We start from the raw sequence: 25719 nt of genomic DNA, 5'->3' as shown, positions 1-25719 counted from the left end.
TGAACATTCCAGGGATCCAGGGGCAGCCACAGCAAATCTGGGAATTCCATCCCAGCCCCTCCCTTAGGGAACAATTCCTAATTCCCAACATCCAACTTGAGATTCCCTTCTTTCAGTTTGATCCCATAAATATTGTGGAACTCACCACTGCCAGTCTCAAACAGAAGCACAGGGTGACAGCAGCTCTTGCTCTGAAAAAAGAGCAGAGACAGACACCAAACATCTCCTGGGGGAGAGAGAGAGAGGGCAAATCAGCTGTCCACAAAATTGAGGGACACAGTTTTGTCCATTTCCCTTTTCAATGTGTTTATTTTAGTTGCAAAGAAAGCTGCTGGGGAGGAACTGGCTCACACAGAAGGAAATTGAGGCATTGAAATGACAGAGTTCACAATCAAGGGGAAAGAAAAGCAGCAAAATAGAAACAATGAGAGGGTGGGGAGGAATTGGGATGGAATTCCCAGATTTGCTGTGGCTGCCCCTGGATCCCTGGAATGTTCAATTCCAGGTTGGACACTGGGGTTGGAGCAGCCTGGGGTAGTGGGAGGTGTCCCTGCCATGGATGGGGTGGAATGAGATGATTTTAAGATCCCTCCCAACCCAAACCATTCTATAATTCCAAGATTTCTGTGGTCAGAAACTTTGTAGGACCAATTTCCTAAGAAATTGGTTCAAGGTACTGTGAAGGATCCTTTTGGAAAATTTGTTACAAACCAAAAGAATGGAAAATGGAGTAGAGAAGGCCCAGATGGGTAAATTCTTTTAAAATCAGAAATTGGATCAAGGACTTCCAGATGAGCACAGAAGCTCAGTATGACCATATGATGATGAAGTCAGGGAGACCTAGACACAAAATAAATGGAGTTTATACAGGAAACAAAAAATATTGGATGTGGAAAAACACAGGCAGGGAATGCTCACTTGAACCCCTGTCCTGAGGCAATGTCCAGTCCCAAGAATTGTACAGAGGATTAATTTACTTCACCAACTTTAAGACATCAAATTATACCTGAAACTCTTTTAAAAAAATCAGTGTCCTCTTGCCAAAACCTCTCAGCATTTCTGTGCCACAGGAAGAGGGCAGAAGAGGATGGAACACAGAGCCAGAGCACCAAAAATCTGATAATTCCCAGAAAATGCCACAAAAATCTTCCTGGTGCTGAGAGCAGAGGGGAGATGGGTCTGGAGGGTTCCAGTAGCATCTGGACAGGGCAGTGGAAAAGCAAAAGTTGCAGAATTATAAAATATGGAAATATGGAATGGTTTGGGTTGGATGGGTGTGATCCACCCTGTCCAACACATGGAGACAATTAGATGGAAATCAGATTTTTAATAAACATGTGGTTAGCCAGAGATAAAAAAAATCAGGGTTTGCAAAGAAAAATTTGAATGAATGGGAGAAGAAAAAACATGGAAATAATATCTAGGAAGAAAAATAGGAATAAGAATAATAATGAGTTAAATATTTCAGAGCTTTTAATTCATACATGAATCTGTTAACATTAGCAGGAATTTGTGTTTAATTTCCAATTTTTTTTTTTTTAACTTATAACAGCCAAATTAGATTGATGTGTTTCAGAGAACTTGAAAATTTTGAGAAGATTTTAATTTGTCTCTTTTGGAAGTTCCTCAGAAGACAACAAGTCTTTTTTTGCAAAATTTTCATGGGAACATATAAATCTGTGAGGGGACACAGATTTGATTTTATTGTATCTGTGCCCTCAGGGTGAAATCAAAATCCATTTGCACCAAAACTGAAATCATGGTTTGCAAAGAAAAATTTGAATGAATGGGAGAAGAAAACATGGAAATAATATCTAAAGGGAAAAATAGGAATAAACGTAATAATCAGTTAAATATTTCAGAGCTTTTAATTCATACATACATCTGTTAACTTTAGCAGGAATTTGTGATTTATTTCCATTTTATTTTTAAACTAGTAACATCTCAATTAGACCTATGTGATTGAGAGAACTTTAAAATTTTGAGAGGAAGATTTTGATTCATCTCTTTTGGAAGCTCCTCAGAAGAGAATGAATTGTTTTTGCAAAAGCATGACTTCCATGGGAACCTAAAAATCTGGGAACGGACACAGATTTTATTTTATTTTATTTTATTTTATTTTATTTTATTTTATTTTATTTTATTTTATTTTATTTTATTTTATTTTATTTTATTTTATTTTATTTTTTATTTTGTTTTATTTTATTTTATTATTTCATTTTATTTTATTGTTTTATTTTATTTTATTTTATTTTTTATTATTTTATTTTAGTTTATTTAATTTTGTTGTATTATTTCATTTTATTATTTTATATTATTTTATATTTCATTTTTTATTTTGTTTTATTTCATTTTATTATTTCATTTTATTATTTCATTTTATTTTATTTTTAATTATTTTATTTTATTTTATTATTTTTATTATGACATTTTATTTTATTTTTTTATATTTTATTTTATTTTATTTTATTTCATTTCATTATTTCGTTTTATTTTATTTTTTCATTTTTTTGTTTTATTTTATTTCATTTCATTTCACTTCATTTCATTTCAAGATTTCATATTTTATTTTATTTTATTTTATTTTATTTTATTTTATTTTATTTTATTTTATTTTATTTTATTTCATTTCATTTCATTTCATTTCATTTCATTTCATTTTATCTGTATTTCCAGGGTGAAGTCACCCCAGTCCATTTGCATTAAAACTGAGCCTAACCTGGGTACCAAAACTGAGCCTAACCTGGGTGCCAAAACTGAGTCTAACCTGGGTGCCAAAACTGAGCTTAACCTGGGTACCAAAACTGAGCCTAACATGTGTACCAAAACTGAGCCTAACCTGGGTGTCAAAACTGAGTATAACCTGGGTACCAAAACTGAGTATAACCTGGGTACCAAAACTGAGCCTAACATGTGTACCAAAACTGAGTCTAACCTGGGTGCCAAAACTGAGCCTAACCTGGATGTCAAAACTGAGCCTAACCTGGGTACCAAAACTGAGTCTAACCTGTGTGCCAAAACTGAGCCTAACCTGGGTGTCAAAACTGAGCCTAACCTGGGTACCAAAACTGAGCCTAACCTGTGTGCCAAAACTGAGCCTAACCTGGGTGCCAAAACTGAGCCTAACCTGGATGTCAAAACTGAGTCTAACCTGTGTACCAAAACTGAGCCTAACCTGGGTGCCAAAACTGAGCCTAACCTGTGTGCCAAAACTGAGTCTAACCTGTGTGCCAAAACTGAGCCTACCCTGATGTCAAAACTGAGCCTAACCTGGGTACCAAAACTGAGCCTAACCTGGGTGCCAAAACTGAGCCTAACCTGGGTACCAAAACTGAGCCTAACCTGGGTGCCAAAACTGAGCCTACCCTGATGTCAAAACTGAGCCTAATCTGGGTGCCAAAACTGAGCCTAACCTGTGTGCCAAAACTGAGTCTAACCTGGGTGCCAAAACTGAGCCTAACCTGGATGTCAAAACTGAGCCTAACCTGGGTGCCAAAACTGAGCCTAACCTGTGTACCAAATCTGAGCCTAACCTGGGTGCCAAAACTGAGCCTAACCTGGGTGCCAAAACTGAGCCTAACCTGATGTCAAAACTGAGCCTAACCTGTGTGCCAAAACTGAGCCTAACTTGGATGTCAAAACTGAGCCTAACCTGTGTGCCAAAACTGAGCCTAACCTGTGTGCCAAAACTGAGCCTAACCTGGTGTCAAGCAGCACCTGAGGACCCTTTGGATATTTTTCCTGCCCTCCCTCCTGGCTCAGCTCCAGCCCTGCTCTCTCCCCTCCCCTTCCAGGATCAGCCTGTGGCACATTCTCTCCCTTTAGTGGCCTTTGGGCTCCTAACCCAGGCTCTTGTTCCTTCAGTGACACAGCCAGAGGTCACCCAGCCCTTTGTCAAAAGAGCAGGAGCGCCCACAAAGCCCCTTTGTGCCCCAAATCCAGCAGCTGAAACACTTTGTGAGCCCCCAGGTTGTGCCAGGCACTGTTTGGTGGGTCACACACACACAAAAAAAATTTAAAAATAACCTTCCAAGGCTGGGAAAGCAGAGCTGGGATGCTGCAATCAGGTGCTGCTGGCACAGGAATGCAGCCACTGATGCATTATCCATGCAGGGAATTGTTCTGCAGCTCCCAGGAAGGGGTTGAGCCCAACCTGAGACACAAAAAATGGATTTTAGGCTGTCAAAAGCCTTAAACGGATATAGGGGCAAACTCGATGATTTTCAGGCTCTGCAAGAGTTGATTTCTCACCTGGGGATGATGTGGATGAGCTGTGAACAATTTCAGTAGGGAAAAAAATGAGTGAATCTCCACAAAATATTCAAACCTTCAGCACAGACAATCCTTTCAAAACGCTTGAAAAGATCTTGAGAATCAAAATACTGATTAAAACAAACCACACAGCTGTATATGAAATTATGGCTGATGGTATTTATGAGTGACACTTGACCAAAATTTCAAAAAATAAATGAAAAATAAGAGTTCATCAGTGAGTTTGGGTAAATCCACCCCTCTGCCACCTGCCCAAGGCTCTGAAATTATTTTCAGGGCTCTCCCAGAAATTTTGTTGTCAAGTCTCAGCCCCATAAATGCTGGTTTATGTCAGGAGAGGTAAATAAATGTCCATTCCTGAGTGCCAACAGCAACTTGGGGACAACAAAGCCTCAGTTGTTGAATTATTTATGAATGCCAACGTTATTCATTTCGTCCTGCAATCCTGGGGTCTCTTCTGTTTTGTTTATGCACACACACACATGTTAAGAGATGTAATTTATATATGGAAAGCACGAAGAGGAGAAATCTGGAATATTTCCCTCTGCAGTTGGTGGGATTCAGTTTATTCCAGAGCCACTTGACCTCCTGGGGTGTGAAGTTCTCTCACTGCTCATTTCAGAGCAGGATTGATTAGAGCATTTTCACGTGGCAGCAATTTAAATATGGCCAATTGAAAAAGAGAGAAACTTGTGTGGATTACTCAAATTATCCAATTTTTTTCTACTTTTAAAAATTTTTCTTTCTACTCTTAGCTCTCTTTAACAGGATTTTTTTTTTTTTTTTTTTATCATAAAGTGCTGGATGAGACAATTCTGAACCCACTTAAATTTAGATTTTAGGAACTGTAAGAATTGTGGTCATCAAATTCCAGACCTTCAATTCCCTGTTTCTTCTGGTGCAGAAAAAGGATAATTTTTTGCAGCTCTTGCATGTATTTCTCTCATTACAAACTAAACTCAGAAATCATGAGCCACCTTCAAAGAGTTTATCATCAATGACACAAAATTTTGCTGCCAATTTCTGGGCTTTTCCTTCATATTTGAGAATTTCATCTCCAGTTTGGAGCAAAAAAAAAAAAAAATCAATGAATGTTCTCCTTGTGAGCCAGGAGGAGCTGGTTCATATTTTCTATGTTCAGATTTACAGGGAAGAGTTGCTAATGGAATTTTTTTTTTTGTTCTACCCTTTGGATTCCCTTGGATTGACTCTGTTAGAAAAGTCACCTCTGCCTGGGTGTCCAAAGGCTCATATTTGTTTATTAAAATGCTCTCAGGTCAATATTCTGCAAGCTTGGGATCCCAGGCAGGATTTTCCTGCAAGTTATTGGCATTGTGCTCAATAGCATCATCCTGACAGCAAATTTATTGCAACTTTGAGCAGCACCTCTCCTTTAGGTCAAATCCTGATTTTAGTGGAATTAAAGGGCAAAACTCACAAGAACATTTCACCCTGGTGGCTCCCTGAAGCTCAGCAGAATTTGCACAGACTTTTTTTTAACCTGTTCACCTGATTTTCTCCCTTTATTTATTTCTTCACTCAACCACACCCAACTTCTCCCAACATTGTGGAATTTCTGGGTGTTGTAGAAGGAATCCACTTTCAGTTGTATGACAGCCATACAAGCCCACAATTAATATTTTTTTTTTCTGTTTGGTTAAGTTGAATGGCATCTTTAAAAGTTCCACCATGTACAGTAATCATGATAATCATGTGAGCAGCCCCTTCCCCAGCTCCTTCTGCCCTGACTTCTGCCCTTTTTTCTTGATTGATAAGTGACAGCTTTGCATCCTGGGCCTTGAAATATATATTTACAGTAGTCTAAGAAATTTGTCCTTAATCAAAGGAGGCTTGACTTGCCAGCACATCTTTGGAATATTATTGAGTAACTCATTAAAATGTTAATAGCTTCTGTCAGGATTTATTGATCCTGATGTCAGCTTTTCTCAGAATAAGAAATAAAGCTGATTTTTATCTTATCTTCACACCATTCTGAGTGATCAGGACTTAAATAGAATAATGAGAAGGGCTTGAGGAGAATAATCAGCATTTATCCAGCACTTGTGCCAGGGCTGAACACAGACAGAACTCCTGATACACGAGTGGATTTTCTGTGGTGTGTGAAATGCTGGGGAATAGAAGGAAAATGAAGAGGATATTTTATCTAGAAGATTCTGACAAATAATTTTTCTGCTGAAGCAAAGAGAGACAATGCAATAACACTGAATGTTTCTCCTGAATAAAAGCAGATTTTTTCACAGCTTAGTCAAATAAAAGCCTGAGCACCCTTGTCCAGTATATCTTCAGTTATGCAAAAAATAATGACAAAATTCTATTCCACTGAACTTCCAGAAGGCAAGAATTTGATGTTGTCAACATTTTGGGGGAATATGCGACACTATAAATGATAAAATCCTAACTGAAGGAGAGGGAGGGAAAAGAGGATTTTTCCAAATTTCTCAGGATCTTTCCCAGCAGTTGCCCAGCAAGAGGAAAACAGCAAATCCCAAGGCTGAGGGTTGTCAAGGGTCAAGATGAATGAAAAATAATAAGAGAGAAGAATCTGCCTTTTATGTCTTGCTTTAAAAATTATGAAGTCAGGATTTTCCTTGTAAGAACACTGAGTGTTGCACAGCCTGAGCAGGATTTCAGCTCCTGATGGGAGATTTGCTAATTCCAAAGGACCCTGATATAGAAAAAAAACAGTTTTTTTTTCAATTATTCCCTTACAAATTTGTTTTAATAGGAGCCTACAAAGCAATTCCCTCTGAGCCTGGCAGCAGGGATTGTATCCCTGGTGAATACCTGGAAGGTGAGAGGTTCTTACTGACTGTAGGGTTGGGGCTTTGAAAAAGGGCTAAAACCTCTCCTGGCTGCATTTGTGCTGCAGTGAAAAGCTTAAAAATGTAAATGTCTGCAAGCAAAAAAATCTCAGCCTTCTGGTACAAGAGATTGCTTTACATCCTTTGCTCTTGTAGCACTAAAATAGAATTAGAAAAAAAATATAGAATTTAAAAAAAAAAGTGGGTTTTTTTGTAATTTATATGTAAGAGCAAGAGCTACAGCCAAGAGGGTGGTGAATTTAAAAACTTCAAAATTATTATTATTATTATTATTATTATTATTATTGTACATCCTGAAATAAGCTGGTTTCTAAATCAGAATTCCTTGTCTGGATATTTTGAGCAGATTTTGCAGTCAGGGAGAATTTATAGGAGTTGTAGCTATGAGTGATATTGTTCTGGATTTATTCAACTTTACCTTTTCATCAGATTAGCCAACATAACAGGACTATGAGATTTGGCCAAGCAGCCAGATGTCATCAAGTGCTTACTGCATTTTAATCTGGCATTTCCAGTATTTGAGGCTCAAACAAGTGAAAAAAACCAAAATGATGCCTCGTTTATGTGACTGGCAGCTCTGATTTTCATTAACACTTTTCCTGTGACACTTGCCAATAAATCCTGGAATTACTTGCATTCCTTTAAAAAAAGGAGGGAGGCAACAGCTGTGAGGATGCAGACCAGAAATATTACTTGGTGTGTAATAAAGAGCATGAAATCCAGTTGAATCCTTAATTTAACATCTTAATTTTTATGTATAAACTGCATAATTAATAATGATTTCCCAGAGTGATGTTTACATATCAAGAAATTCAATATGCCTATAAGTAATTGCACATTTTTTGTGCAATCCTGTTCAATATTCAATATAAAAGTCTCTCATATGTGGAAATGACTTTAGGATCAAGGTCAGGGTTTTTATGGAGTGATTTGAGATTCCTCAGGATAAAAAATGCCATCTAAATGTAAAGACACTGTTTGTTAGGCATTAGTGCTTTACAGACAGTAAATTTAATGGGGCTGATTTTCATTTACCTTTACAGTCAGATGAGGGATCTATTTTGGAAAAAGTCACCACTGTGGGGGAAAGAAAAACAATAGGCAGGAAATTGCTAATGTTAATGTGATGTAAAGTCAAGCAACCATTTCCAATCTCGTTTAAACTTTGATTCAGGAACCTGCGCTTCATTTTAATCATGTCAGCAGTCCCAGCAGTGGGGAGACCACTTAAAATTAGGATTTTTTTTTTTTTCCTGCCTGCACAGAGGCCTCAGTCAACAGACTCCAAAATACATTAGCATTTCTCATCCCAACTGCCTGTTCTCTTAATGGATGGATGGTCTTCTCCCAAAACACGGGCACGGAATGGATGTTTAATGGAGCAGGAAAACTTCCCTCTTGGGTTGAGATGGGGAGGGGAGGCTCATCCCTGGAAAGAAAGAGGGAATCTCAAGGAAAATCCGTGGTGAGGTGCTCTGAGGAATCCCAGGGTGCTCATAGAGGTGCCCACTCTCCTTCCTTAAATGGGATAAACGCCAAAAATAAGGAATTTTTTTTTTTTCAGAGTTTTCTCTGCCTTCTCCTACCCCCAGGGGATGTCTCTTGTCCTCCACAGAATCCCAGAAGAAGCCAAGCTGGGAGGGACCCACAAGGATCATCCTCTGTGTCAGCAATAAATATTTTTATCAAAGAACTCCCCCCAAATGAGGCAGAGCCAGAGGCTCCCCCAGAGCTGCCTCCCTCTCAATGGTGCTATTCAAATTATCTGTATTATTGGTCATTTCAAGGATTAATCTTGCCATGGATCTGCTTTGAGTGTCTGCTGATAAAACAATGTCCCCTTGTGCCTTGGATTTAAAAATAAAGTGCCCATTCTGAATCTCAGAGCATGTATTTATAAATAAGACACTCTCACAGTCCATATTTTGCACTTCCAGTTTTGAAGTGCTGTGTGATCTCAGATTTGATAGGCTTTGGGTTTTTTCCCAAACACAAAGATCAGAAAGAGCCATTTTGTGCTGCTTCTAAAGTAATGATGTGCAACTTAGTGTTCTGCACGAGTCGAGATATTTTTATATATTGTGAATATGTGTTTATCCTTCCAGCTTTAAAAGGCTCCTCACAACAGGAAATATTTACACAATCCTTCAGGCATCTGCACTCTTTTGAAGAAATCATTAAAATAAAATTTGCTTCTGACACTCAGGGTCTTTTAAGAACTGTTGTGTGTTTTGGGGGCTCTTGGAAACTTCTTTTTCCCCTTAAAATTGGCAAGATGTATTTAGTTAGCTTATATATATGTATTTTTATATATAGGTACTTTTCTAATAGAAAGTAGAGATTGTATGTGATTATAACTAAAAGAGAGGACTGAAAAGTGTTATAAACATCTTCCTGCAGGATCCAGGACAATTGTGTAGATGTTAGGGTTGAAAAGGATCATCACGATTTTCTGTTTCTTAGAAATATCCCTGGATATCTCAATCAGAATCCAGGGCATGGGATGCCACCCCTGTGATTTCCCTGAGTTTAACTTTGTGGGATTGGGATTAAATTCCAGTTTAAAAGTCTGAAATTACTGGAAATTTATCACATTCCTTGGCAAAAGTTTGGTTTATTCCTTGGATACAGAATCCTTTGGTCTGACAGACAAGGAGCTTTCCTGGGATGATTCTTTCTCCCATCTTATTTCGAGCAGGGAAAAGAGGACCCTGAAACACTCTGGGAATGCAGAGATTATTCCCAGTCTTGGATTTGCTGCAGGTTTGTGATCCCAGCTTTTTTTATCAAGAAGAACTTTAGAAATCACCAGCGAAGAAAACATGTTTAATTGGAATTTTATGGGCTACAAAACACTCCATAAATAAATGCAGGAATATTTTAGACCTGTTGTTTTCCAGGCTTCCATAGAAAATCCACAGATTGGAATATCTGGATAGAAGCAATTACAGTGTTTATTTGGGATGATTTTGATGTAGGAGTTTGTGCCCTCACCAGTTCCTACCCTTGTCAGCTCCCAACGAAACAGAATTTAAAAAGCTCCCCAGCTTAAATTCCAAAATAAATCTTTGCCTTCATTCAGTAATTTACTTATCTTGGTCTCTGTATGAATCTGACTCACAACAGCCTTGAGCAACCAGACCAAAGAAATGCTGCTGATAAATTTTCAGCTGACCATGGCACGGCCACGTGGCTTGGCAATCATTCACTCCCCCAGCCCAGCTTCACAGCCAGCACAGAATTTTCCAGCAGAACTTAAAAATAGTTTGCCAGCAAAGAGCGTGAGGATTGAGATTTCATGGAACACAATTAGAGATGTGAAAATACTCCATGATAAAAATATTGCAAGGATTTTTTCTTTTTAATTCCATCTCCTCTAGCTAAAATTCTCTTTGGAAGTTTTCCACTTTCCATCTGATTCAAAAAGTTGGATTTTTAGTGATTTTTGAGAAAAATAGCTGGTTTGATGGGGCAGCAGGAATAAACCTACTTGAGGAGAACAAATACCCTGACAGAAGAGGGAATTTCTCTTTGGAGGGGAACATTTCCTAGGGAATCTGTGGGATGAACGATTACCCTGCAAAAATTGCTGGGAAACACAACTGGATCTGTTCTGGCAATAATGGTTTGGACAGAGGGCAGAGTGTTGGGTGGTTTGTGTCCTGAAAACACTGTGAGATTCTGTGCCCATGACCTTGAATCCTCAGATCAAAGAGATCCTGAAGGGATCTCCCATCCCTGGAATTATTTATGGTCAGGTTGAAGGGAGCTCTGAGTACCTGATGGAGTTGAAGTTGTCCCTGCTCCCTGCAGCAGGGACTGATGAGTTTTCAATGTCCCTTCCAACCCCAACCATGGTTTGGTGTCACTCAGAACACCAAATGATCCATCCAAACCACTCAAGGAATTTTAAAAAGATGTTTTAATGACATTTCTGTCTCTTCTGCTTGCACTGACGAGGTAGGAGATCAACACAAACTCCTCTGACTGCTTGCAGCACCCAAGCAGACAGAAGTGATGCTGCAAAAAGCCTGATGGGTTGATATTTTTTTTTCCCCCCCTGCATCCCATAAAAAGTGGTAATTGACATTTTAATGCATGACATGTCGCATTCCTTCATAACGCTGCCGTAATTGAATCCACGTGAAAGCCGAGTGCTCTGGGTGACCCCGGAGTGTGCCACACACCTGGAAGCAGTGAACTTCAATTAATATGTCATTGCTACTAATAACAGCTACTACTGAGAGCCTCCAGCCAGTGGCTGCTGCAGGGGAAACAGTAATCCTTGGATTTGGGCAGATAATGTACAGTAAACACCAAGGAGCCATTGTTTACATGCAGAGCTGCTTTGGATCAGCACTTAAAATCTTGCTCTCTCACTGATTTTTTTTTTTTTTTCATTTAATTCTCCCCTGTGCTGTATTTGTCCAGCTTGGTGTGCAGAAATTTGCAGCTCCTAAAATAAAATCAGCTGAGGGCCATTAGTGGACTGAATCAAACAGCGCCGAGACAAAGGCCCGTGCAATAAAAAGGGGGCATAAATCACACACTTGCACAGAGAAAAAACTGTGATAAAATGGCCTTAAGGATTTGATTTAATCTGTCAAAACCCAGGAAATTTAGAGTGGAGAGTTGAGAGCCCTTCCATTGCTTGGCTTGTTGTTAAAATCAAGTTATCAAAAGTCCTGCATCAAGGAAATGGATGTGCACACAAAAGGAACCTGAGTATTCCCTTCATTAATTTACTGCTTCAGCACAGAGGCTGAAATTCTCCTTTTTATTATTTCAGCATCAGGTCTGATTTCACTCACTTGTGGCTCTGGAGACAACCCAAATCCCAGGTGCTGAACCTCAGAAATTATTAAACCACTTCTCCAGAAGTTCATAGAGAATCCAAACTGATGAAGTTCTGAGCAGCCTGGTGGAAGGTGGAATTGGATGATGCCTTGGGTTTCAATCCAGGATGTGTCCAGCAATGTGTGCTCTGTCCCCATCTGTTAAACCAGCTGGGGCAGTGCCCCTGATCTCCTGGCACATATTCTCTGCTCATGGGCCATCTTTAAACCAGCTGGGCAATCATCTTTATCTTCCCACAGCCCATCCTCCCTCCAGGAGATATCTCCTGTTCATGGCCACTGAGTCCCAGGGCATGGCTGAGAAAATTCCATCATCCCACTGGGAGATGCTCCAGCCAGGGCAGGAGCCAAGCCTTTCCTACCCAGAGAAAAACTGACATTTGGACACCAAGGAACCTTCTTCCCACTGCATTCCAGAGGAAAACCAGAGCCTTGCACTCATCCCTGGAGCTTCAGAGGAAACTGCACCTTCTCCAGGAGCACTGCTCCAGCTGAGCCACATCTGCCCCTGCAGGAGGATGCAGCACCATGGAATGGGACTGTGCCACCACCCTGACTGACTGACTGTGCCAGCTTGGATTCTGACTCTGGCAGGGTTGGGATTGTTCTGTGTAATGCTGCATTGCTATTTGAATTGTCCTAGGAAAGAACTGTTATTCCTAATTCCCATCTCTTTGCCTGAGAGCCCCTTAATTTCAAAATTATAATAATTTGGAGGGAGGGACTTCACATTCTCCATTTCATAGAGAAGCTTCTGCCTTTATTGGCAGATACCTGTCCTTCAAACCAGGACAGACAACTTTTAATGTTCCACTCCAACCCACAGCATTCTAGGATTGCTCCTGAATCCATAATATCCCTGTCCTGGCTGGGATTACAGAGCAAGATATCAAATTTCAAACATTACTTCACTTGGAAAAGCCTCCATGGAGTGAAAACACTGAAGGCCAGGGTGGTGATTCACGAGGAGTTTGGCCTGTGCACAGATCCCCTGTTTGCAGCATCAGACCTGAGAGTTTTTATTGGTAAATCTCAGGGGAGTTGCAGTTCCTGGCTGAGTAATCCCCAAAGATACCCCAATTTTTATTGAAAATGGGGTTGAATTTGTGCAGAGCTCCCCTCCTGCTCCAGCACCTCTCATCACCACATCGATTTTATTCCTCCAACCACGCTGGGCTCTCATCTAAGATTTGCCTGAGATTTGTCTGTCAGCTTTATCTCCTCCTAAATTCGGTTCAGCTCTCCAGCTGATCCTCTCAGGAATTCATGATAAATAATTTTCCCTGTGTTTTTCATGCTCCTATTTCCCCTCACTTTGCTTTTGTAAATCTCAGCTCCAAGTCCATTCCACTGACCTGAAATCCCACGTTTATGGGGTTTAGAGCCCAAATTTCCCCAATGACTGTGGGCAAAGCACTAAGAAAGCAATTGGGAAAATTCTTCTCTCATATTAATTCTACAAATTTAGCTAATTCTGAGATCCTCTCTGGTTTTATTTTTTTTTTTTTTAAACTCTCCAGTCCATGCTGCATTTTTTGAGGGTCAGAGGCATCAGTGGAATCAATCCCACTGTATTTGCACTGCCCAGCACTCCCAATCTATTCAGGGTAAACATTTCTCTGCCAATCCCCACTGCAGGAAGGTTTTCCAAGATATGCTAATGGCACCTCTCCAGGGCTGGAAAAACCCCACAGCAGAGAAAACTGGGGGAAAAAAAAGAAATATACAGAAGGTTCTGGGTTCAAAAGAGAGGAAAGAGGAGAAAAGCACATTCAGAATTTGTCTTATTTGAAACAAATAATTTCTGAAGCTGCACAAGTGATAAAAGGAGGGTTTGGAGACAATTTGGACCAGTTTGTGTTGGTGCAGGGAATCTACTGATTTCTTCCCTCAGAAAATGAATGTATTGGGAAACTTCAGGCCAAGGATCTTATTTAGCTGAGCTTGGTTTTGTGGAGAACTCAGTATGAGAATTCCAGGAATTTTTGGGAATTCCCAATAAGTAGTACGAGAAAATAGAGGAATAATTCCATATATTTGTCTATAATAACATGAAATTTTCTCCTGTTTGGTTGTTTGCTTGTTTATTTTGGGGGGTTTTGGGCTTTGTTTGGTTGGGTTTACTTTGAAGACATAAAACCAGTTTTTTCTACTTCCCTGCAAATAATCCCAATCATAACATTTCCAAATTTATAAATTGCTCTGGGATTGGGCTCTTCCAAGAAGAGTCTATAAAATACCTGAGCAGTAGGAAGTCACAGAGAGATTTTAAAGGGATACTGGGCTGGTTCTTGGAGCCCTTTCACTTCCTCAGACAGAAACATCTTTCTCATCCTGCCATTCTCTGGCTGGAATTTTCTTTTCATTTTTGTTGGGTTTTGGTTTTTAGTTTTTTGGAGGTTTTTTTCCCTTTGTTTAGGTTTGGTATTTTAAGAGAAAAAGCGAAAAGAAAACAGAGTTCTGAGTCTGGAGCAGAACACCATTTTCCCTCATTTTCCTGTGAGTGATCCTGAACTGATGAACTGGAGGGAAAGTTCAGCTGTCTTTGAGGGATTTCAAATTTTAATCTCAATCTTTTACACCAAAAAAAATGTGGAGAGAGGTGCCCACACTGGAGCAGGTTTGCTGGTAGGACCTGTGACCCTACAGGAGCCCCAGGCTGGAGCAGATTCTGCAGGACTGATCCCATGGGAAAGATGCCATGGAAAAGGGATCAATTCCTGAAGAACTGACCCCATAGAAAAAAGGATCAGTTCCTGCAGGAATGATCTCACGGGGAAAAGGGAGAAGTTCCTACACAATTGACCCCATGGAAAAGGGAGCAGCTCCTGCAGGAATGACCCCATGGATAATGATTCAGTTCCTGAAGAAATTACCCCATGGAAAAAGGATCAATGCCTGCAGGACTGACCCTATGGAAGGGGATCCACACTGCAGTTCCTGACCCCATTGGAAAAGAGATCAATTCCTGAAGGACTGACCCCATTAAAACAGGATCAGTTCCTGAAGGAATTATCCCATGGGAAAGCAGTCAATTCCTAAAGGACTGACCCCATAGGAAAAGGGATCAATTCCTGAAGAACTGACCCCATGGAAAGGGATCTACACTGGAGCAGTTCCTACAGGACTGACCCCATGGAAAAAGGGATCAGTTCCTGAAGGACTGACCCCATAAGAAAAGGGATCAGTTCCTGAAGGGCTGACCCCATGGATAATAGATCAATTCCTGCAGGACTGACCCCATAGGAAAATTGAGCAGTTATTGGGGACTGATCCCGTGGAAAAGTGATCAATTCCTGCAGGACTGACCCCATTAAAACAGGATCAGTTCCTGAAGGAATGACCCCATGGAAAAGGGACACACTCTGGAGCAGTTCCTGATGGAGCTCCCCTTGAGTCATTGGAAAAAATCAAGAGCATTTTGAACCTGGGAAGAAGAGATGGGTGGGGGAAAGGTTTTAAAAAAACTTCTTATTTCTCATTATCCTACCCTAGTTTGATTGGAAATCCATTATTTTTTTTCCCAAGTCAAGCCTGCTTTGCCTGTGACAGCAATTCCTGAGCGTTCTCCCTGCCCTTATCTCAGCCCAGGGGCCTTTCATGACATTTTCTGTCCCCTGTCCAGCTGAGGAGGGGGTGGCAGAGTGGCTTTGGTGGTGTCCAGCCCCAGGCAGGGCTCACCCACACAAGGGGCTGTGGTTGAACCCCCTGGGACAAAGGAGGGAGCTGAGCCTGGATATTCATCATCTGATTTTGTGTATAAAACAAGGACACTTTCTGCTGTTGGAAGTGGAGAGGGAGAAGCTTTCATGCATTTGCACCCTGTGTTCCTCCCCAATTCCTTGCTGTTGGTGGGTTTTGAGGTACAAATTTCAGGATCAGTGTCCAAAGGCCAAACAGGTCATTTTAGAGGGCAGCACCTTCCCACTGGTGATAGAGACTGAAACTGGGTCATTGTTAGTCAAGATTAAACCTATCCCAAACTCCCAAAATAAAACATGGAAACCTTGATGATAGGAACCCTGACTAAAGAAAGAATGCAAGAAAAGCCAGAACAATAATGAGGAAAAGCAGCAAGTTCCTATACATGTGAATTTTTACTTTGCCCATGCCCATGTTAGACCTTCCCAATCAGCCTGATGGCACCAGAAAGGAAAATTTTCCTTCCCTTTTTCCTTTCCCTTTTCTCTTCCCTCTATTCTGTGTTTCCCCTGCCTTGTTGAGGCTGCACTGTGGGAATTCCACGCTGGTTTAAGCTCCTGACTTGGAGATTTGGCTGATCCAGGTCCATTTGCAGGGCTGAGGTCTTGAGTTCCCAAAAGTGACCTTGACCAGAACTTCTGCTTTCCTTCTGTGCCCCTCATGTTCCAGTCCCTTGTGAAAAGCTCATTCTTTACTTAAATTTCTCTGCCTGTCCGTGGTAAAAAACATGTTTAGAAATCAAAGGTGCAGTTGTTAATGACAGCACATTAATTTGCTTATGACTGTGCTCAGAACAGAGTAAAACATCACATAATTAGGCATAAGTAGCATTATGCATAAATAACGTTTTCCATCCATCATTTCTAAATCATGACTAAAGTATTTATAAACTTTACCATCAAGTTTTACCAAAGTCCTTCTGACAGTCATTTTATAATGTATTGAATGCCAAGCAGCATAAAATACCTCCAAAAAAATACAAAAAGAGGGAGAGAAATGTTTTTGAATCAGGATTCCTCTATTCCTCCCAGATCCATTATTCATCTACACTAGATTAGTCACACTGTTCATATAAGCCAAGGACCACTGAGAAAACAAATCTCTGAGCAGAAGTTTGAAAACGTAAATAAAAATATTCCCATTGACTTTTTATAATGTTCAAAGGATTTCAGACAGATAGAGTAAAAATGATCCAGTGTGTGCTTTTCCCACTAGGTTTTTTCCAGTTTCTCTAGCCAAGAAGCTTCCTCTCCCTGATTGATACACTCCCTCTCCTATTCCCAGCTTTTCCCTTTTAAACTCTCCCATACTTAAAAGAAATATGGTTTGCAGCTTATATTAGCAGCAGCAAATGTTTGGTCACGAAACTTTGGGTGTCATAATTAATACCAATTATAGGAGCTGTATGAAAATACTTTCAGAAAATTCATCAAATTCCAGCTCCAGTTGTGTGGGGTGGGGGAAATTAAGTTGACCTTAACAAAACAACTTTATTCTCCTTAGAAAACTGAAATTGAAAACCTGACCCGAACATGAGCACTGAGAGTTTTTAACTTGGGCATATTTTTTGCAAATATCATCCATTTGGATCAGTCCATCAACTCTGACAGCTCCTGCAGAGTTGCACGCCTGTGTTATCCCTGCACACCACACACAGCATGCACCCTGTTCTACAGCACGGGCAGCAAAATAAAAACCCCAAATTTACAAGTTTGAAGGGGGAAAAAAAACCCCCACGACCCTTATTTCATTTTTAAACAGCCGTATTTTTTCTGGATAGGAGCTTTTGACAAACCCTCCAAATGCTGTCTGGGTAACGAGAAAGAACATTGAGATTTCCTTCCCTCCACCCCTGATTAGAAATGGGATCCATGCCCCAGCTGGATATTTCCAGTTCATGCCCAGTAGAAATAATTTTCTGTCCTATTGCCAAACGTGTCCCATGTGGCCAGCAAAGGTTGGACAATAGCAGCAATACAGCTTCCAGAAAGGAGCTGAAAACGATCCCCTGCAACCGGGGGCCTCGATTCTGCATAGTTTCATAATTCCAGCACCGAGATTCCACTTCCTTTTTTCCCCTTTCAAGTGTTCAGTTCAAATCCATCACGTTGCCCATGTTTCTGGCTGCCACCTTGTCTGAAGGGACATGCCCGAGTGGCACCCTAGAAGGTTGATCCCAAAATCTTCCACTTCACCAGTAATCCTCAGGCACACCAGTAACCCCATTGAATATCAATATAGGATGGCTGTGCCGGGGCAAGTTAAACAAATCCTGAGGAATCTGTTTTATTAGCATTTACAGGATTTGCGTGTGTGAGCGGCTGTGTGTGTACAGCCACACTTGGGAGCAGTAGTTACAGGGAAAAAAAAAATCCGGGGGATTCCTCCGGGGACGATCAGCGCTGCTGGTCCTCGGGCGGGGAGCGGTGCTGATGGTGCAGCCTGGAAATGTTCGAATATCTGACGCTATTTTCTTTCCTGTGGAACTTGGTGGTATTTCTCACAGTTAATACTTCAGCTAAGCACATCAGACTAAAGTTAAGCCCCGCTCTGTGTTCGGCTCTGCAGCCCCGATTTCCTCCCCAGCCTCCACAGAGGGAAAAATAAAAAAAAGCAGGAAAACTCCACCAACACCAAAGTCGCGGCGCTGCGAAGTTTTTGGGGGTTTTTTTTTGGTGGCAAGAGTGGCACTTTCAGGGAAACGGGGAGATGGCAACCCCAGTCCTGCTGCCTGTCCATGTAATCCTCGGCCCTGGGAATTCCTTTGGAACCCGGGCAGGACAGGGAACGGGGAGGGAACGCTGCCGGGGGTCCCGGGTGTGTCAGCCCCACGCCTGAAAGATGCGGAATTGCTCCCAAAAAAATGATGTTGGACCCCACCACCTCCATTGGAACCTCTGGTTTGTCCCCATGGCCACCCAGACACGGGGCACCCACCCGCGCAAGGGAGCAAAAAAGAGTTTATTTGGACGTGAGGGTTATTCTCACCTCTCGTTTTCCTCTGTGTTTTCCGTCTCCAGTTGAAAACCCTGGAAAGGAATTAAAAAAAAAAAAAAAAAAAAAGGAAAACGTTGGAACTGTTCCTCTGCAACACAGCTCACCTGGAGAGGAAACTCTCTCCCTCTATCTCCCAGCCCGGGAAGGGTTTTCCCCTTCAACCAAAGGGAAAATGTTCTTAAATAATATCGCGGTTTGTGCGTGCCCGGTGTAGGATTCCACAACAAGATATCCGTGAAAACATGATCTGAATATTTAAATAATAAATTGTTTTACTTATTTTCCTAATTTATTTTCATCCCGATGAAGAGTTTCTTATGGAAAGGATCGCAGGGAAATCAGGGACTCACCGAGCTGCACATCGCGAATCCACCTCGATTTGGGCCAGCCTTGCATCACCGTGATTTTTGTTTTTCTGTCAGGATTCTGTTGAAAACATTGGCAAAACTGCCTTTTCTCCAAACCACCGCAATTTGTTGGAAACACAACTCGCTCCCTTCACGCTTTCCTTTGCCAACCCGTCGTTTGTCTCTATATTTTGCTTACAGGACACAGAAATGTCCCAAATAAATTCTTTCTCGGGGTTAGCGATCGCTAATCGGACCCGTTAGGACGTGCCTTGATATACTGCTAATTTCCAGCATAACTAAATATATCTATATATAAATAAAATATTTTCCCCCGATATTTATAGATATATATTTTTACCTCTGCTCGTACGTCCAGTTTCGGCGGCGGGCGGAGGTTGCATTGAATATTGAGAATTTCCCCGAAAAGCTGAAGTTTCTTTTCGATGGCTGTTTTTGGGGTTTTTTGGGGGTTTGGGGTTTTTTTGTTTGTTTTTGTTTGGTTGGGGTTTTTTCCCCTAAATTAATTTACGCTTGTTTTCGTCGGCAAAAAGTCCCAAAACGCGCTTCAGTAAGATTAAAAATAAAAACACAACAGCGAGTTAAATCTGGCGTCACCAATGTACCCAGGAGAGGTGTCCCCATGGAGAGGAACACGGGGCTGCTGCTTCACCCCGATTTTGGGGGGTAAAAAGGGCAAAACGGGAGGGAGAAACACATCGCACATTTAGGTTTTCGCTCCGCTTTCCTTGACCTGCGAGCCGGCTCCAGCCCAAATCCCACCCATTCCCAGTTTGCCTCCCGTGCAAAGCCGCTGTCCCCAGGAGCCTCAGCCAAGGGACGGCTCCCTGAGCCAGGAGGGGATGGATTTGGGATCCTGGAACCCCCAGGGCTGCACTCGCCCGCTGCTCGCCCGTCCCCAGCTGGAGGTGCCGCCGTGTTCCCCACTCGCCACCCCGCGGGCTGCGGTGGCCCGGGCAGGTTAAAGAGCGTGGCCTTTCCCTCGCCATGGCCGGGCCGGGCTCCCGCTGCTCTAATGGGATAATTACAGAGGGCCGGGCGAGCTAAAGCAAACACACTCGCCCTCCGGCCAGGCCTCCCGCGGGGATTAATATTAAGGACCGGTGCATTGTGTGTCCCATCCCCCTCGGGTGTGCAGCCGGGCTCTGCTGTTCCCTCTTTTCTCTCATTTCATCCCTTTAATCCCCACTCGTGTCCGGGGCGGATCGTGGCTCGGCAGGACAGGGACACACCGCGCCTTTGTGTCCCCAAAACCAGCTCAAGGGCTACCGTCGCGTTAAACCTGGCTCGGGGCTGGGCTTAATTCCCTGAGTCGGGACAAGACGAGGGACTGAGACATGGCTTTTGTGACAAACTCTGCGGACGCAGCCCCACGGGCTCTGCCAGGGAGGGGTCCCGGCACAGCCTGGGCGCTCCGGGGTTTGCTCCATCTCGCTCCGGCAGCTCCGGGGTTAAACCCCGCTCAGCCTTGGCCCGGCGGGGCTGATGGGCAGCGGCTGCCGGCGGAGCTCAACCCCCTCCTCCTGGTGTACCAGGGGCTGTGTGTGAATATATTTGTATTTACACGTGTAATATGTGTGTGAATATATATACACCTGTAATATGTTTATATATACACGTATAATATGTGTGTGAATACATATATATACACACGCGTAAGATGCGTGTGAATATATTTATATATACACGCGTAATATGTGTGTGAATATATTTACATATACACGTGTAATATGTAAAATGTGAGTTATACACACGGTATAAATGCGTGCTGTGTCTACCTGCGTGTCCAGGTACGCTTTACCCAGCTCCAGAACAGCAGGGGAAAGTCTGGGGTGACTTCCCGGCGGTGTCGCAGAGCTGGGGAAGGGGCCCCACGCGTGTCACACCCACCTCCCTGTGCCCCTCCTCCCAGGGCCCCCTCGGGGTCACCGAGAAGGGCAGAGAGGGGCAAGGGGCTCCGCCGGGAGGAGGTTGGGGTTGCCCCAAGCAGCGCCCCCGCCCCCGGCTCCCCCCGTGCCCCCGCTAGTGCTAATTGCGGCTCGGCTCTGGCTGCTCTGGATTTGGGTGCCTTGGATTTGGAGGGCGCTGCGCGGGAGGACACGTCACGGATACATTATCCCCTCCCCTCTTGAGGCTCTCCTGGCTTTCTGCAGCCTTTGCTAAAGAATTAACCGAGAGGTCCGCTTCAGAGCTCCTTCTACCCTCTGGAAAAAAAAATAATAAAATAAAAAAGTCGAGGAAAGGAAAAAAAAAAGGAGGAAAAAAAATAAAAAAGAGGAGATATCGGTTCTTTCAGACGAGGAGCGTGGCGGCTGTGATTTCCGAGAGGAGGGGAGCTTTACCTTCGATCCTTGCCGAATTGCGGGAGGTGAATGTAGCAAACCCTCCCCTTGCCTTTGAAAGGCATGTCTCTGCCAAAGAGCTACCGCTCCACTCTTGAAATACGTGACAAATAAAAAAGAAACCAAAAAATAACCAAAAAAAAAAAAAAAAAAAAAAAAAGAAAAGAAAGAAAAGGAGAGAGAAACTATTTTTATCTTTCAAATTCTCTTTCTTTAAAAGGGGAGAAAAACACAAAAAAAAACCAAACCAATAAATAAAAGCAACAAAATCAATGCCGCGCCTCTGCCAGCGCTCGGACTTGTTTGGAAAGAGACAACGCTGAAGTGGCACTGGTCCCGAGGAAAACGGATCCTTTAATTTGACTCCGCATGAGAAGCGCATTCGGAGCCGGGCGCAGCGGCCGCAGCGGCAGCAGCAGCCCCGCAGCCCCCGCGGGGCTCGGAGCCCCCCGGACCCGCCCGGAGCCGAGAGGGGAGGCAGAGCTGCTGAATTCGGAGCGCTCCAGCCATCGCAGTCACCGCCTTTGACTTTGCTTCAGCGGGGAGCTCGTCGTGCCCTCGGCATCCCGGGCTCCGGGACCAGCTCATTTTGCACTTCGTTCAACCAGCAGCGCGGTCGTTCGCTTTCCATTTTTTTTTTTTTTCTTTCCTTGAGAGACAAAATGTCCAAAAATGGTTCAGCCTGCTTAGCTCGATGATTTCTTGCATGGACGCTCTATTTTCTTCCTTTTTTTTTTTTTTTTTTTTTTAATCATTATTTTTGGACGGGGAAGGATTGAGTAGAAGAAATCGTTCAGTGAAGGGAAACCAACAGTTTGTCCCCGTTGAAGAGAAGATCAAGATCCGATTCAGCTGCACGCAGAGGACGAAGGTTTCCGTGGGTCTTTCAGTCTGGGTTTCGAAGCCCTCGCTGCTGCAGGGTCAGAGCAGAACTGCCTTCTCCGAGCGGCTTTCCTGTGCTGGTTGTAGCTCAGAGATCGCCTCCCCCCTCCTCGCACCATTTCTGTTGGTGTTGTTTTTGTTTGGTTGGTTTAGCTTTATTTTTCACTCCCCTTTTTGTCTTTTTTTTTTTTTTTTCCCTTCGTTTATTATTATTATTAATTATTTGATTTAATTTGGGTAAATTCCCTTCCTTAAACGAAAATACAAACTCTGCAGTGGAAATCCATGCCCCCCTGCCATTCGGAAGAATCGGGTCTAATATGCCAGTGACATCCCCGCCTTGCAGCAGTCGCGATGAAGGAAAAATCCAAGAACGCGGCAAAGACTAGACGGGAAAAAGAAAATGGAGAATTCTACGAACTGGCCAAACTCCTACCCCTGCCCTCGGCCATCACCTCGCAGCTGGACAAGGCGTCCATCATCCGCCTCACCACCAGCTACCTGAAAATGCGAGCAGTCTTCCCCGAAGGTAAAAGCAGCGCCGGGGCTCCGGGATCTGCGCGGGAGGGACGGGGAGAGCGGGGAGGGGGCACCAACCCCTCGGTGCCCGGCAGGAGGGAGGGGATGCCTGCAGGGGTCTCAGAACGGGTCTCACGAGGGGGGATTGAAGGAAAAGCGGGCTGGAAAAGAGCCCTGGAAGGGGAGGCAGCGCTGCGCTGCCCCAAGCCCGGCTGCAGTGGGAGGCAGAGCAGGGTTCAAGCCGCCTTTCTCCTCCTCCTCCTCCTCCTCCTCCTCCTCCTCCTCGGCTGCTCCTTCAGCCCCCTCGGCTCGGGGGGACCCCGATGAGAGCCGGGCTCGCTTCGTGATCCCGCCGGGCTCCCGGGAACGGCCCCTCGGCGCGGCGCTTCCCTCGAGGGGGAATGCTGTGTGCTTGTTATTATTATTATTTAGTTTGGGTTGGAGTTTTCTGCAGCCAGAGCAGCAGGCTGGGAATGAAGAGAGGCCCTGCGGCTCCTCCTGGGGCCGGGGAGAGAAGGGAGGGAAGGTCCGAGCCCAGCCTGGCTGCGACACCGCTGTGGCTCTTCTGGGACACCCAGCAGCGAGGCGCGGCACCGATATCTCCTTCCCGCATGTTTTGGGGGGAATCAGCCCCCCGGGAGCCTCACAATTTCCCCCCGAGCGCCTTTGGGGCCGCCCGGGGCCAGGGGAGGCTGCGGGCCGGGATGAAGAGCTGGGCAGAGCCTGCGGGTAGATAAATAAAGCCCAGCTACCCCGCTTTGTCATTTGTTTGTGCCTCTCCAGACTAGGAGCAGGGTGAAGGAATTAGCGAATTCCGCCGGGGATGGTCCGTTCTCCGGCTCGGTTTCTAAGGAGCTTTATTAAAAGACTAAAAAGAAGAACACAACCAAAAATAAAATAGAGGGAGGGCGAAAAAACAGAACCAAAAACCAACAAACCAAACCCTCCCAACCCGAGCCAAGCTTACCGTCGTGGCCATTTAATTCAGAATTTCGGGAGCACGGAGCAGCCGTGCTATGGGAAGCCAGGGGCTCCTTTAGTGTGCACTCCCGAGCCGGCGGAGCGAGTGGAGCCGGGCGCTGCTCCGCCGCATTTCCCAGCCATTATTCCCCAGCGGGAAATTTCCCGATGAGAAATAGTGCGTCGTGATTTCGAGGGTGGGGTGAGGGGGGATCACTCTCCGGCCGTGCCTGGCGAACGTGTCCCCGAACGCCTTTGATTTAGGAGGGAGGGAAAGCGGCACGTTTCGAGATGCTGCTGGATGCGTCCCGGCTTTTCCAGCCCTGCTGATCCTCAAGAGCAACAAGACGGCCCCGAGAGCAGGTTTATACCCAGAGCTCGGGTGTGTTTTATGTGTCTGTCTTCCCTAAACAGGCCGGGCGTGCGCTTCCGCACACTCTGCTTATTAAGGGCAACGTTTAAATGCATACAGCGAATTCCTGATCTTTCATCGTCTTAAGTACGGCTGGAAATACATTTAAAACCAAAGCTTTGCATCCAGGGATGACAGGCCGGGGGAATTACCTCCTCCGGTCCCCGAGCCCTGCGTTTAGTGCCTGGGAGGGTGGAGGGGAAAGGGGGGAGCCGGACAGAGCCGGCTGCAGAAAGATTTTTTTTTAAATAATTTTAAGGGGGGTTTCTTCCACGCAGTCCCGCATCACCCAAACATCCCTTTCCCTCGCGATTTGCCCGTGGAAGGGGAGGAGGAGGGTCCCCATCCGTCTGTCCTTCTGTCCGTCCTCCCTCCCCCCTCCTCATAGTCGGCTACTGGTTTCCAGTTGGCTTTACTGGGAATGGTTTCCCAGCTTAAATCCTGGGCCATGGCAAGGGTTGGCCCCGATGGGTGCGGGGCACCCCCGTCCGAGATCCCGGGCCCTGAAATAAAGGTGGGCACGGATCAGCCCCCCTGAGCACCCCGGGCTGCCCCAGCCGTCACTTTAAAGGGGTGGCAGGGTGGGGGGGACAGGTCTGGGACGCCACCAGACGCGTGCTAGGCCCGGACTAAGTGCGGCCAGCACGGCCAGGAACGCTGTTCAGCTGCAGACCTGGCTTCCAGCTCTGTCTAGACTGGAGGGGAAAAGAGACAGACAGAAAGAGAGGAGTGTGTTTTTAAAACCCTCGGTCCTCAGAGAGCTGACACGTAGGTTAGGAAAAGTTAGAGACCCTCAGCGAGGTGACTGATCCCGACAGGGCTTGGGACAGGTCTCCTGCTCAGCCCGGCCAGGTTTTTCCCGAAGATGGACCGAACCCGCTCAAACTCCAAGAAACGAGAGTGAAAGGGAATTTCTACCCCAGCTCCTTTCGCCCTCGCAGGGCAAACCCTGCAAGGGACAAGTTCGTGCTCCGAAATCCCAAATTGTGCCGCTGCGACCTTGAGATTCAGGAGTTAAAGTCCGGACACCGCAGCCTCCCCCGCGCTCCCTCTCTCTAACACCGTCTTCTCTCGTGTTTTCGTTTTTCTTTTTTTTTTTTTTTTTTCTTGTTGTTGTTGCCACAGCTTTGTTACTGTAGAACAAAAATATACCACGAGTCGTTTTCTGTCTCCGCTGTCAGTATTTTTTATTTTTTAATTTTTTATTTTGGAAAGGAGCTAATGAAAGAAAGAGAGGCGAGAATGAATCGCATAGAAAAACCGCGATTCTCTGCCCCCCGGTTATGGCAGACTGGTGAAATCGTCACCCTCTCCCTCCCCCATCCCCGAGCAGTGTCCAAAATGGATTATAAAATTGAGCATTTAGGATTGTTTAAACCGGATGGGAACTAGCTAATTAATATGTGCCCCAAAATATAATGTGCGCAATACAAAATAATCTGAATAAAGTGACGGAACGGTAGATCTCAGACCTTCCTTATTCCGAGAGGCAGACAATAGAAATTACTAGGAATATTCACAGTCTTCCGTCCCCATTTAAACCTGGCCACGAATGTATATTTTAAG

General features: G+C 44.2%; 2 protein-coding genes and 1 long non-coding RNA gene across 4 annotated transcripts in view; 1 reads left to right on the top strand and 2 right to left on the bottom strand.

Annotated features, from left to right (window-relative positions):
- Positions 1–25719, bottom strand: part of SETD4 (SET domain containing 4) — a 242220-nt gene that overhangs the window by 183321 nt on the left and 33180 nt on the right. The gene's annotated exons all lie outside the window — the stretch shown is intronic.
- LOC306808018 lies at positions 16176–19886 on the bottom strand. 2 transcript variants are annotated; one of them, XR_013775880.1, is made up of 4 exons: positions 19379–19886; positions 19021–19085; positions 18662–18702; positions 16176–18159 (listed from the first exon to the last, which is right to left on the bottom strand). It is a non-coding gene; the product is annotated as an uncharacterized lncRNA (long non-coding RNA). The 2 variants fall into 2 exon arrangements; XR_013775881.1 differs by lacking the exon at positions 19021–19085.
- Positions 22231–25719, top strand: part of SIM2 (SIM bHLH transcription factor 2) — a 54435-nt gene continuing 50946 nt past the window's right edge. Inside the window, exons 1-2 of the mRNA XM_079312438.1 lie at positions 22231–22405; positions 22539–22791. Coding sequence (XP_079168564.1) covers positions 22617–22791 — 175 coding nt within the window. The 5' untranslated portion in view covers positions 22231–22405; positions 22539–22616. The remainder of the gene's footprint in view (positions 22406–22538; positions 22792–25719) is intronic.

The sequence above is a fragment of the Erithacus rubecula genome, assembly GCF_903797595.1.
Source record: "Erithacus rubecula genome assembly, chromosome: 1".
Lineage (NCBI taxonomy): Eukaryota > Metazoa > Chordata > Aves > Passeriformes > Muscicapidae > Erithacus > Erithacus rubecula.
The sequence above is the reverse complement of the archived record's forward strand: the minus strand, read 5'-3'. Positions and strand labels throughout refer to the sequence as shown.